The sequence below is a fragment of the Haliotis asinina genome, chromosome 8 (assembly GCF_037392515.1).
Source record: "Haliotis asinina isolate JCU_RB_2024 chromosome 8, JCU_Hal_asi_v2, whole genome shotgun sequence".
Lineage (NCBI taxonomy): Eukaryota > Metazoa > Mollusca > Gastropoda > Lepetellida > Haliotidae > Haliotis > Haliotis asinina.
In genome coordinates, this window is record NC_090287.1 from 28,395,463 (window position 1) to 28,410,589 (window position 15,127).

At 39.2% G+C, this 15,127-nt stretch overlaps 1 protein-coding gene across 1 annotated transcript; it reads left to right on the forward strand.

Moving 5' to 3' along the window:
• Window positions 1-1,579: 1,579 nt before the first annotated feature.
• LOC137294967 (ATP-binding cassette sub-family G member 5-like) lies at window positions 1,580-9,330 on the forward strand. Its single transcript, XM_067826199.1, has 10 exons — window positions 1,580-1,835; window positions 2,270-2,502; window positions 2,815-2,947; window positions 3,249-3,518; window positions 4,061-4,277; window positions 5,874-6,073; window positions 6,504-6,642; window positions 6,876-7,061; window positions 7,521-7,648; window positions 9,164-9,330. Exons 1-10 carry the CDS (start codon window positions 1,580-1,582, stop codon window positions 9,328-9,330), a joined length of 1,929 nt encoding a protein of 642 aa, XP_067682300.1.
• The last annotated feature ends 5,797 nt before the right edge of the window (window positions 9,331-15,127 follow it).

A 15,127-nucleotide genomic window follows, 5' to 3' on the forward strand; every position in this document is an offset into this window, starting at 1 on the left:
GCCTTATTGTCTGCATTCAGGACAAGAGAAACGAATTATTTTGGGTCAGTACCAGCACACACATATCCACACAAGCATATACACACACAGATACTTATGCATGGGTGGCATCGAATTGAAATGTGTTTTTACTCCAACGTTGAATCCCATTTCACCTAAACTCATCCCCAACAACTAAACAATGTCTTGAAATAATGATCGTTTGTTAAACAACCCTTTTATTTGGGTGCCCAAAATTTATGGGACCAATCATCAGAGTTGGTCTGTCAATTTCACGTGACCGTGCAAAATTTGGTTTTGTTACAGTTATTAGACTTTGTGAGCAATTCATCAGTCTCAAATGAAATCAAACTGACTGTAAAAAGTGTAATTATAATCCGATTTGTATAATACATGACACCAAATAAGTGGGAATACTTCAGGTCATGAATTGCACAGTGAGTGATGTTTGCTGTAACAAGGCCTTTGCCTCTTTGTATGGTCTATACCTTGACTTTCTTATCAAAGCTCGATTGCTCACAGGTCGCGTCATGGCAGATGGCAGCAAACAATAACTTTTGTAAGCAAAATGTGTGTGCGTGGCAGGATCTACCGTTCGCGCAGGACTACCAGTTATCACGAACACCTGGTGTCATCTCTGATTCACAGTGATCAATTCCTATGGTAGTCCATTCATGCCCATGGACATATCACCGAGACTGAGAGTTTGACGTTTTATGTGTGTTTGTGCGCACGCGTGTGTGTATGTGTGTGTATGTTTCGTGTAACTGAAAACATCATACATCACAACCAAAAAGTTTCAACTAACGGACCTACCCACGGCTATGTATGGTAATATGTCTACTCACTCTCCTTGCACGCAGTTCATGAAGTCGGTTATCGTATGAGTTTACAAATGTCACGCTAATATAGCGTGCATTTACAACACTCCTACCTCTGTACATGATATATGGTTAATCTATGGTGAAATGCTCATGTGAGCTAAACCGGATACACCTGGACTGTTATCAGATACAGTGAACAATGTCGCAAAGGTTTTGTGGTCATTGCTGTGAATAAGTGTAAAGCGGTCAAGCTCGAGCAATTCCCATGCAATCACCATCTGCTCCTTAATGAATGAAGTGAAAGCCCAGTGCAGACAAAGGGTAAGAATATATGAACACTTTACCTCCAGTGTACATTACGTATGTGAAGATCCTAGAACTGCCAGTGTAGATTTGGTATCTTTGCCTCTAATCGTTAGTTGAACGCCGATTGCCTGGATTATGTTTTAGATTTGCCTGCATCATTTACCCGATAGTTGTTACCAAACTGTTAAATGTTTTACATTACCTCTGTGATTTTCGTTCCATGGAATGATGGTTTCAGTTGCAGCCTTAGTGAAACCACCGACGTGACATCACCTCGCTTAGGTATACTTAAGACCGGTAACTCAATTCTCGGGGCAGTTAACTCTCACAATATTTCATAAAATTCAATACCACTAGAAATGCATGTTGCCATAGTTCGTGATGGTTACAGTTCATTTATTCGTACACTAGTATTTCATTGACACTTTTTTAAACAGTAAAAAGGGAAAATGGACGCCTCCACATTGACAGAAATAAACGGTGTTTTTCGTCCTGTGTCGCCCACGCCTTCAGAAGTAGCTTGTGAAAACGATAAAACCTCCGCTGGCATCGTCTCCATAAGAGACGTGTCGTACACAGTAAAGGAATGGATGGGGCCCTGGTGGAAGGGTGCGTGCTTCAGAGAACGCCGACAACGGAAGGTTCTCAAGAATATTTCAATGCTACTGGAGAGTGGGAAGATGACAGCTATCATTGGAAGCTCTGGTATGTAGACTGAATGTATTCCGTTTACTGCTATGTGCATGTACAAAAAGCTAAATTATTCCAGTTACATATTTCAATTAGTCTCATTCATTATTTTATTCAGGAGTGATTGTCACTGGTTAATTATTTTTCATTTTGATCAAAAGAAACAAATGATACCCCCATTATCTCATGTATATATCTAGGCATACGCATTTGGAGTAACAAACATGATTATATGACCTGAGAGATTACTCCAAGTTTCCAGTGATAAACTGTCTCGGATAGTGATCAGTGTTCCAGCAGCTCGTTTCACAACTTTGGACATAAAGTTCTTCCTATGGCTATACAAATCTTGGTTAAATGGTGTTTGCACACTGTGTGCCTGTATATTGTATGTGGGTACAACACAGCGTCCTTTTCTCCAAGACATATGGGTTGTATTCTGACTGTAGGATCGGGGAAAACGTCACTGCTAGATGTCATATCCTGTCGTGGAGAAGGGGAGGTGAATGGCGAGATCTGTTTCCGGAACAGAAAGTGTACACGCAGTCTGATGAAGACGTATGCTAGTTATGTCATGCAAGCCGACCGACTGCTTCCGAACTTAACCGTCCGAGAGACCCTCAGATACACGGCGTACCTGAAACTCCCCCGTAGTACCAGCAAGGCGGATGTTGAGGAAAAGGTAAATGTATAATGTTTACTTCAGTTTTAACAGAGTGAACATCCTCTTTAGTATATTTTGCTCAAACTTAGTTTCATTTAGATAAAACGTTTGACAGAATTTCTGCCACCGTGCTCCTATTCGTAACTGTTATTAACTTGCTGAGTCCAAGTGCCCTGCACTTGGAGAACTCATACATTCGTTGTCCACAACAGCTGGAAGAGGCTTAGAATAGCAACGAAAAGAGTTCAGACAAATCAGGAGTTTGGGGCATCGTGGCGCGATTGTGTGAATTGCAGCTGACATTTTTGCCCTTTGAGTAACTCATTCCAGGTGCAGAAAGTGATCATGGATATGGGACTTCGCAATGTTGCTGACAGCCGCATAGGTGGCGCTATCATCAGGGGCATTTCCGGCGGCGAGAAAAGACGTGTCACTATTGCACTGCAACTTCTTCAGGATCCTGGTAACCATAATCTAAGTAGCTTCAACGTAGAACAGATTAGATAATAACGTATGTCAGACATGTCGATATCGGTTTGCTCAGTATGATTTAATGAATTAAGTAAATATTTGTTGTAGTTCCTTGAATATTATGACAATATAACAGTGTTTACTATTTACCCCAGATATTCTCGTAACACATGTTATAATTGGAATCACACTTCCTCAGCAAAAGTACTGGAATATGTATTTTACTGAGAAAGTGTAATCACAAACATAACGTGTTACATTTGACCACTTTCCTAATGGCATCGTGTATTCAGAGATTCTCCTCTTGGACGAACCGACCACTGGGCTAGACAGCTACACGGCACGTTACCTTGTGTCCAACCTGGCGGACATCGCACACAGGGGGAAGATTGTTGTCCTTACCATTCATCAGCCTCGTTCTGACATTTTTAAGCTCCTTGATCAAGTCGCCATCTTGTCTCTTGGCGAACTAGCCTACTTTGGAAAGGTTGACGATCTTGTACCGTACTTCACAAACCTCGGTTACCCCTGTCCAAAATACGCCAATCCTCTTGATGAATACAGTAAGTCCCCTTTCGTAGACTTGAGAGATACCTTGCATGAAAAATTATTAAATCTGAGAACAATAAAAGCTATACTGAAATATTTTTGCTTGGAAGACGTTGTGTCGACTTACCTTGATTTGAACTTAGTCTTAATAATTTTGCTCAGTTTTGTGAAGCATGATTTAGACCCATTCCACTGTAATTACTGAAAAGAGAGAAATGACAAAGGAACAGTTTTCTTTAGACAAAGAATCCACCATGCGTTTCTCTGAATAAAGCCTGGAGAAAGCACTCTCCACTCCAGTTTTCATACGACAATTCGTCTTCAACACAGAGATTTAGCAATGTTATTTACTTCACAGTCCTGTTTTACTATACATGATATTTACAAATTATTCACCTTAATATTGTGCTCTTCTGGGACTCAGTCCAGAAAGCGTTCGTGGCACCACGTCATACGTAGGTAATGGGTACAGGTCCTAAGGCTAAGAATTAGATCGAGCTATGTATTTTTAAAGCATCGACAAAGCTCACCTCATGATTAAAAACATCATTTACAGTTGACGTGTCAAGCGTTGACAGGCGAACACCGGCTAGCGAGGAATCCACGTTCAAACGAGTTCGTCACATTGTAAACACCTATGCTGAGTCAGAGACATTGAACAAAATGAGACACAGCATTGCCGATTCCTTCGCCCGTTCAGCGGTGGTCAAGACTGGCTATTGGAGAGGCCACATGGGTGCAGGCAACCTCAGAGTACTGTGGGTTTTACTGAAGTAGGTCCCTATAAAGTTCTTACTATTTTTTATATCTTTGTGTGCGTTTGTGTGTGTGTGTGTGTGTGTGTGTGTGTGTGTGTGTGTGTGTGTGTGTGTGTGTGTGTGTGTGTGTGTGTGTGTGTGTGTGTGTGTGTGTGTGTGTGTGTGAACAGCTGTAAAACACACACCCCAAATTCATATTTGGGGAATGGTATCTGCAAATGGACCAACAAATGTCACCAGTACGCTCATCAGCCAGAGATATCAGGAAAATGTCATCACAGAACATGGTTCCTGCCTTGAATTTCCTGACAGAGAAATCACATTTCAACAAGACAGGGCCCCAGCGCTTATTCAAGATCAAATCGTGCATTTCTGGCTGCCAAGGGAGTAAATCTTCTTGACTGACCTGGAACTCCCCCGAAAGAATCCCACTGAGATACTCTGGGGTATCACTGGCAAGAGAATTGTTCAGGGCATGTCACCACCCAGTGGACAACTATGGCAATCAGGGAAGAAACACTGGTATGGTCTCAGAAAAAGCACCCTTTAACACTTTTATGACAGAAAGCCGAAATGAATACCAGCTAATAATGCAGAGCTACCCCTTACTAATATCTCCAACATGTACATCAACTTATTTTCAAAATGTCTATCATTTTACGTTGTCACATTTTCTTGTAATTGTTCAAATGTATCTGTTCAAAAGAATTAAACGGACTATTGGTTAGCAGTTGTTGTGAGAGTGATTAAATTACATTTCATATTTTAAATAGAAATAATTGCTTTGGGTCAGTTATTAAGTTATGCTAATTTTTATATAATCCAAGATTAATGGACATAACTTTCCCTAGTGGCTTTATTAATTTAACATCAAGCATGCTCAGTATCTCATCGAACAGGATGACAGTCGCATAATAAAAATGAAATAAACAGTGTAATGCCTGAGTCTGTATCATCAACTGCGTTGCGTTGTATTGAGATCTTTTTATCAATACAGAACTCCACACAAGAAGTCTAACAAGAAGTCGAATTTTAACATCTACCGTTAAAATATAGCACTATTTAACCTGCCTGAAAGTAAGACGTTTTGTCAAATAGGCGGTAAAGATGAGAATGGGTTTGACAATATACCGAATACACAACTTCGCCTCCTAAGCGTAAGCAGACGTCACTGTAAAAAAGTCTAGCTTTACAATTTTGTAAATATCTTGTAAAGATGGGATTTACAAGACATGTACAGTTTGGTGTTTAAAAGACATTATAATTTTGTAAAGATGAGATTTACCAAAAAATACCATTTTGTGAATCTGTACAAAGGGAGATAACTGGTGTGTAATGCTAAATAATTGCTCCGAAGACCTAATTCATTGTTACCTGATGAGTGAGTGAAGTCAGTCTCTTGAAATAACTTAAGCTAATTAAATCGGCTGAGAAGGTTGGTTTGATATGTAGCGATATGATCATTGCTTTAATGCACCAAAGCGATCACAATGACGTTTATGATATTATCATGTACAAGTTATGAGTCATCCCAACAGAACATATATAGTGTCTATCATTTTCCTTGTATTAAACAGCTTCTCCAGCTTGTTAACGAGTGGTTCTTTTCAGTCGGATGAACACGAATCTAAGGCGGGACCGGAGCTCCTTTATGTGGCGTCTGACAATGCTGCCCAATTTTGTGTTGTTTGTGGTGATCTTCCTGGGACGCTTGCAGTACAACCAGAAGAGCGTACAGGACAGGACAGGGTTGCTCTACCAGTGTGTCAGTGTGCCACCCTGGGTCAGCATTGTCAATGTCATCGGACTGTGTAAGATGCTCATGAATTTTTCACCCAAAAATGAGTCTTTTAGTGGACTGAATGAGTTTTAGACCCATATTACAATATTCCACCAGGTTTTCACACTGTTTATTCACATCGGACATCTGCTCACATCACACCGTGTGGTTTTATATTGCGTAGATCGATGATGCTGATATCTGGATTGTCTGGTCCAAAAAGGCTGTTCTACCGCAGAAGATTTGTTGATTGTCAATACTTTGAAGATATATTTGCTAAAAATTGCATTGACACGGTTGTACGTTTGCCTATGACATATCTCGACCTATATATGCTCATTGTTTAAAGAGCACTGGAACTTTTGCTTGAAGGTTTCGTATAACTTAGGAAGTCAAGCCAAAGTGGACGTAAAAATAGATATATTAATCATTTAAAATATGTAATGACTATGTTGTTTCAGTTCCTTCTATCCGAGAGGTTTACTACAGAGAAAGTAGAGATGGTCTTTATTCGTCCTTCACCTTCCTGGCAGCGTACGCCCTGCACGTGCTTCCTTTCTGTATGATCTCCAGTGCTGTGTTTGCCACGCTAATATACTGGTCAGTTAAATGTGGTGTATAGTGGTCCGTTACATTTGGTATATACTGCTTAGTTACATTTTTGTAATGTGTACTGATCAGGAACGTTTTTGTGATAAATATTAGTTGATGGCGGTAATTTCATACATGTTCCGCGTCTTAAAATCTGCATCTTCTTCCTTCCACATGCTGCAAATGTAATGTCAATAAGACGTGTCATTGTATAGCCCAGCTGTTTTGTATCTGAACGTCAGGATATCTGGCATGAACTCTGACCCGGTGTTGTTTGGGGAGTTCCTGGCTGTCGTCTTCATCCTTCACTACGGTGGGGAGCTACTCACAGTGTCTATGATGGGGTTGTACTTTGATCCCCAGCTCGCCAACAACACCACGGCCCTCATCTGCTCGGCATCAACTGTGCTCGCCTCTGGATTCCTCAGGTATTCTAAACGTGTCAATGTTCAACACCTTACTTATTGTTACTAGTCTCTTATTTATGTTAATATAACCTTTCTCAAGTTTCTCAACTTTCTAGAATATAAGATAGTTACAGACAGAAAGTTTGCAATAATAAACATATTTTCTAATAATACTTCGGGATGTGATGGTTGTTTGTAGTCCATTGCTGTCTGTGTGAATTTGCAGCCTGTGTGACTCCTAGTATCTACTTGTGGCCGGTTCGAATCTCAAAACTCAGCCAATCAGAAACTACAGTTCATGGTTTCGGTTTTGTATTGCTGTTTACGTCCAGGAGGACGATGGCAGAAACGCTATTCTCAGTTAACTCCATAACGATAACCGAGAGAACGATACTAACGTCATGTATATTTAATGTGTTGGTAGTCATGGACACACCACAACTAATTGGTTTGAAATAACATAATTTGTCCACACCTCAGGACCCTGGACAACCTTCCAGAGCCCCTGAAATGGCTGAGTTGGGGAACCATACAGAAGTATGCCAGTGAAATATATGTCGCCAACGAGTTTCACAATCTCAACCTGACTTGTGAAGACAGCAGCAAATGTAAGCCCTCACACGGATGGTCCAGGCTGCATACAGTAATGCTTCCTGTACTGGGTCATTTGTCATTACCTTCTTGTTTTTACAAATCAGTTATGCTCACAAAACATATACAAGGCAAATATATACTCCGATTCCTGATGGAATATTTACACAATTCCACACTTCTTTGCTCACTTTATCATGTAAGTAGTTTTAATGCACAGAGAAATTACATTTAATTTACCAAATCCATCCCATACAGGATACATTACTTCGTAGATTCAGTTTCTGTAAAATCCAAAGAGTAAACATCCTCGATATCTCCAGGGTATACGTTCCGAAAAGTCTCCACTATACCCTGGACGCATCTACGGGTCGGCCCGATAATTTTATTACCTCCCTTTGCTGACTCCGCTTTCTCACAGTAGCCAATCAGAGTGGTCGCCGTTATAACCGAATTTGCCAGTGTCAACAAAGGTAGCAGTTGCAACTGCGAAGGTTTGCTCGCCGTGCGACTCACAATTTGGGAAATCATACATGCAACTTTATAGGTCCGAAACCTTTTTTAAAACATATGCAAGAAATCCATCTAATACTTTCACAGAACCTACGCATGGTTTGTTTGCCAAGTTTAATCGGTTAGAGAATTTAAAAAGCGAAAGTGAGTTGTGATTGGTTCGCTCAAATTCCCAGCCTAGACACCTGATTGGATAAAAAGCCAGCCAAGGGAGGTAATAAATTTATCGGGCTGAGCCGTAGATGCATCCAGGGTATAGTGGAGACTTATCGGAACGTAGACCCTGGAGATATCGAGGATGAAGAGTAAAGAGAATGGACTAAAATTTCACACCTATCGGCATTTTATAATTGGAGTACTTGTATTTGTCAGACTTTTACAAATTATTTTTTCCCGCTTAATATGGCATGATGTTAGTTATTCTCGGCTTATGCTCGTTTATTCTTTTATCCTCATATGTTAATTTAATATTGCAGGTTCATAGTGTTTTGTCTATTTTGCTCATCCGCTGCAGGTATCAGCCATTTAGATGTTTGCATAGGGACATTCAACAACATTATTCATTCGTAGCACAGATGAGGCCTTTGACCTGTAATACATGATCTGGCGTTGTACATCATTTCATTTCGTAACTTCATTACACGTAATATGTAGATCGATAAATCTGTAATAGCATTACATCACGGCCGTTAAAATATATGTTACCATTTGGTTTGTAATCGAAATATTTCATTACGAATTTATTCTAATATCATTACAAACCGGACATAAAACTAAAAATAATATTCAGATTTAACTAAGTCATTATTACACACACATTAACTGTCACTATTAGAATATCTTCAGAGCCTTATAATATCAACAGAGAGTGACACTAAAGGCGTTGTTTTGAACAGTTGCTCCGTATTTGTCTGGGGGATTGCCGGTAAAGTCGTTCATTGCATATAAATATAATATAAATTATTATTTTTATTAAACATTGGCTATATATCATAAATCATTCGCTATACACATTCCAGTAGTGCCTTGTGTGTTTCCCAACGGAGAACGCTATTTGGAACTCTTCTACCCAGGAGCTTTGGGTCATATCAAAAGAAACTTCGGCGCCATCACGGGCTTCCTTGCCGGGTTCTTCCTGCTGGCGTGTATCACCTACAAAGTTAGAGGTACCCCTAACTTACATTAAACCTGAGAATATCCACCAATTCTAGGAAGCGGGTGGAGGAGATGTAAAGTTTGATGGAAATGTTTTTGACGTTCAGTGCCAAGGAAACCTTAAAGACCAACTAGGTTCGTGCCAATCAAGTTCCAAGAATTCAAACCCAGATTTGAACGTGATAAACGCAAAGTGTAATGTCCATTTAATCTGGAAGGTAGTGATGTATCGTATAATACAAAAAGAATATCTTAGTTTAACAAATCTCACCTATTACAGCGTCAAAACCTGCATTGACTACTGAAAATGGGTCTTCACTGGCTCTTGAAGGAGTTCAGTTTAAGTCCTGTCACTCCTATCGATGTCCACATCTAGCGCAAACGAGTTAGTCTGGTCTACGTACTTTAATACACACTTTGCTAGTAAAAACAACGGGGGAAAATTAGCATTAAAACATCAGCATCTAAAACATTCCATGACATATGTGTAGTGTTCTGACAAACACAAATGCCCGACATCCAGAGTACTACATGGGGTTGACGTCCTCACTGTTGGTTCAGAACTGTGGACACGGGTAATCTCTGTAATCAAAAGATGCTGGTGGTAAGAAATTATGGAAATGTTACAGACGAAGCATATGTAGGCATGAACGTGCGTTGTATCCAAGGGATGTCACAATGTAGTGAAAACAAGTTGAATATTACACGTCACTTGTTTTGTTGAAGTGAAAAGTTTGTACTGGACAAGCATGTACGTATTTTTTGTAGTTGTTTACCAAACCATACCTAATTTAACGTGAACTGATACTGGCATGTATTATCTGTTTTTATCAACCTCCTCTCTGCCATCTGTTTTATAATAAATCACGCTCACTCAAAACAGTCGAATTAAACGATTGCTTAATTTGTAGACTCTGAGTTTACATTGTAACATATTTTTACTGATTCATACCTAGTGGTATTTATTGTGTGTATAAACAAATGTTTTCTGGCTGTTAAGGATGTTTTTTTTATATACAAGTGGTTGATATTTATTTCCTAGCTGGGAACATATGCAGTGCAGATCAATGCAACGTTTTATAATTAAGATGAGCGAAACGTCTCTTACTCGTTTTGTCATTTTCTGTGTAATTTATCCCAGTTTCGTATTTTGCATCTAACCTTGTCTTTGATTGATTTTGTATTATTTCACATCACGCCATGGGATTCACCTGCAGTATCCATAATGCCATAGCAATGCAATATCTATACACTGTACTTTTTATACATACATTTTGTTATGTACAAACAATTTACAATGCAAGTTTGTATCAATCATTGAATATATGTGCTATGTCATTCCAATGCAATGTCTCAGTTACGGTTTAATATGTCGGTGCTTAGCTCTCAGCGAGGGCTTTTGTTAACGATTAATGACGGTCCACTCCTTTAATTACCCACAGAAACGAGTGCGCAGAATTATTATATGTATGCTTCCGTCAATAAGTTTTTCAGTCGCGAATGTGCCTTCAAGTTTTTAAATCACTAGCGCATGGTCGTTTACATGTTGCTTGTCACATGTAAATGATGTCAACCAAGTCAGCGAGCCTGACCACTCGATCCCGTTAGTCGCCTTTTATGGCAAGCATGGATTGCTGAAGGCTTATTGTAAACCAAAATTCACTGTGTTTTGTAATCTGATTGTTTAAAAAACATGATCAAATGGTATTTGGTTCCCGGAAACTGCAAGACTGTTCGCTGCGTATTGACACGTAGAAACGTCGGAAACAATTGTATTATTGTGTCATCAACAGTGGTGACGTCATTCAAATCATATTGTGACTTACAGTCACAATGACGTCACAAATGAGCAACTCCAGATGCTACCAAGGGAACCAGCTGAAACTTCCAGCTGATGACACTTCACTGCTGTACCCGTACGCGATGTAAACGAGTGCTACAGCAAAACCCTTTGGTTTACTTTTTTGTTTACAGTGTTGATAAACATCATGTGTTGGCCGGAATTTCCGGAATATTTTATTTGAACACTCCGGCGGTTCCAAATGTATTCCCGTGCTTCAAATACTCAATAACATCCGAAAATTGGCCAAAACATGATGTTTATCTCCTAATTCTACCCGGACCTTCACAGGGGTCATGAGTAAGTAAATTTCTTTACAATGACTGACTAAAAACCCGTAATTGGCAATTAATGTATTTGACCAGGTTTATAATGACGGAAAGACCAATAACTATCCAAGCATCGTGTGACGTACCTGTATATCTTGATGTGCATTTGTTTACCTTTCACGTTAGTTGGTTAATATGTGTTATCACGAGTATCACGAGTATAATCTAGTATAGCTCGTCAACTATTAGTATTACGCGTTATTTGTGGTGTTTAATGTATGCCAAATGTTAGGATTAATAATTATTATGTCTTACCAACATCGAATATGATTTACTATCATTTGTCAACCAATAGTCAAATTCTTAATCAGTATATATTTGCCTCTTGAACAAATGAAATTCTCTGTAACTACGTGCATACATGTATTGATAATTATATTGCATTTATCATGAACAGTGATCCGTGTACAATACATGCTCGAAGGGTCCATAAAATCTGATTATTATAACCCAAACTACCTTGGGTAACTAGACGGTATGGTTAAAGGTTACACGACTTATCTCACAGGGTACTCATTTTCTGCTTGGTGAACGTGATGATTTACTCAGTTTAGATTTTAAAACTAATGTTCGTAATTATGAAGATACGAAGCTATTTATGGATGACAACTTCTATATCAATTGTAAATGCTTCGTCATGACCCGTCACCATTTGTCAATTGAAGGTCTTTACAGCCAAATATAGTCTTACATGTACTCTATGTGTGTTGTGTCCTTATGCCTTGACAATGCAGTATTTCTTTCTTTCACGTTGCGTATCATATTTTAACACAGTAGGCGTTGTATTTTTCAGATCAAAGTTAATAAAATAGTTGAAATCTCTTTATTTTGTTTACTGTGGTTGGTGGTGATCCAAACTCTCTTGCTCTATTGTTTTTATTCCGATATGAGAAACATTCTCCAATGAGAATTTGGAACCGTGCATTACTTTTATGCTGGTCTCACACGCCCGACAGATATTTTAAGATTGCATCAGAACCTATCCTGGTATAGTCTGTGTTTGGTATATTGTGACTGAAGGAGGAACACTGGTTACAGGTTGTTTGGGTTTCCTCTTGCTCAGGCTCTGTAGGGGCATCAACGCTTCGAATTCGTCCTTACTGCCTTGGTCAAGCATTCTGTGTAGGCTGGGTTCGATTCCCCTCAAGTAATCAGTGTGTTGCCATTTCTGCTGTTCCCCGTCTTGATGTTACTGCAATATACCTCATAACAGCATAAACCACATTCATTTACCAAATGTGCGTGGTCAGCGATGTCTGAAGGAATGTCCAAAGAAACGAGTTTCCAAGTCGTGGCGCTGCTTTATTACCGTCTATATCAGTTCATTCTGGGATGAGGCATTATGTAGAAAATGTGGCCTTCAGATTCTGGATTCTCATTTAAACATTCAGATTTAAGACAGCGAGGATTTGCTCGAGCAGCTGTGTTACAGCTGAGAAGTGCATGAACCTCAAATCCGTAGGAGATGCTTGTAGCAATAGCATATTCTTAGTATTTATTTAAAGTACGAGTACAGTCATCAAACCCTGGCCCGCTACACATGCATCAAGATACTGGTATGGACACATTGGCACATCCACCTACATCCACCTGCACGCCTACACATCTGTACATCCACCTAACCCTAAAAACACGTAACTTGGGATGCCGCAGTGTTTCCAATGGAGCGTGAACATAGGTTTCAGTGCACACAGTATAGTTAGAGAGACGATAGGCGCGAAGCTTGTGACCGAAATACACTGGTCGCTATCAGTCCACAACTGATACAATTATCACTAAAAACTTTAATAATGCAATAGACTAAGATAAGTAATGTTTTATCCTTTCAAACTCTGATTGTGTTGTCCTTAGTGCCAAAGTCTGCTAAATTATTTAAAATATACGTAAAAGTATTTTATATGAAAATTGCTCTTGTATTCATGTATATTTTAGTTACCAGCTTTGTTTTACATAGTCTGTCTTGGCTCAAGGTATCTTTGTATATATAAACTGACCAGCAAAAGAGAGTTTAACAAAAGTTACCATTTCTCAAATTTAAAGAGGCATTGTAGGTACATTATACACTGACACATTTCTTCCCACCGTAGCAATTTGATAATTGCAGTGATATTTACGTGCACGTCGTGAATAAAACGTGGAAGTGGTGGATTGTATGAACTACGTCTTCACGAGTTTCACATGCCTTAAGGTTATACAGTGGACAGCAGACATGGAAACTTTTATAGAAACTGATTCAAAGCATCTGTAGACGTTGTCATTGGGTCCGGCTAAGGCGTCGTTCCGCTTCGTCATATAATCGAAGTCTTACCTATAGTAGATATCTTTTCGTCGCGCATGATTTTTTTTCAATCAGAGACTGTATCCAATATAGAAAATTGATATACAAGACTGCATGTTTAAAATAAACTTGTTATAATGTATGCCAGCCTTTTCTTATTTAACGATGCCACACGGCTGGAATATTGCTGAATGCGACGTAAAACTAAACTAAAAGCTCTCATTTAACGCTTACACAAATTCAAATGTAGTGTAGTGTAGCACAATGTACTCCACATCTTTGCTCTACCTCATGTTGAAAAAATGTTCAATTTTGAAGACTTTGAAGGACAATCGATGGTCGTTTAAAGGTGTCTGGTGATTAATAAATAGTAGGAAAATAGCACGTTTATGAAAGCACCTTTTATTTGACCAATGCACGCTCATTACATGGCCGTTGTGAATGCCCTGTTATGAGACGCTACTTCGATAAACATAGATTATTATACACATGAGTACATACATGAATAACAATAGTGATACATGCTACTGAAGAATACAAGAATGGCACATGGAAAATAACAACTTCACAAGCTCAGAACGGCTATTGACCTTAACACAGCGGGTCAAAACAATTTTGACAACCAGCAAAAAATGCTTTGTCTTTGTCTACCACAAAGTGACAAAGAAAGGACAAATTCATAAATGGTTATAAATTAGTCCTCTGGAACGATCATGTTTATGCGTTCACTTTTAGAGTGAATTTCAAAAATTGTATGACAGCGCATATCCAATCTCGAGATCACGCCACAAAGACAGACACGTGAAAGGCTCGTTAAGGTTAACATTTGACATATTTATCAATAAAAGTGAGTGTAAGCATGTCTTGTTTTCCCCATACCGCCTGCAGCACAGTTGGTTTACAGGACAATAAGAACGTGTTTGTTTCCTGACGCCAAAAACTTCGTGAGTCAGGACGTTATTACTCCACATACCCCGCCCTCCAGGGGATTACCGATGGGGAAGAGAAATGACATCATGAATACCTTCATTATAAACGCAACGCTTCACTGGTAAAAGAATCATTCAAAATGTCAGTCGAATGAAACAACAGCGCCACTGTATCACCCATCAGCACTGTGCACATTTGAAAATAAATATATATCTTGTCTTTCTTTCGACTTCTGTCGATGAATTTGTTTTGTCCATAACATGGTGACCCTCGTGGTAGTATCACTTCCTTGTGATCGACGAGAGATACAGAAATCTGTCAACAAGAAACACATGAAGACGTGCATCACCATGACATCAGTTGATGTCCATTACGATGGCGCCCGGAATATAAAGATTAACGTCACATATCACTTGAGTATCACTGTTTCCTAATCTTGATTTCTTAGTGC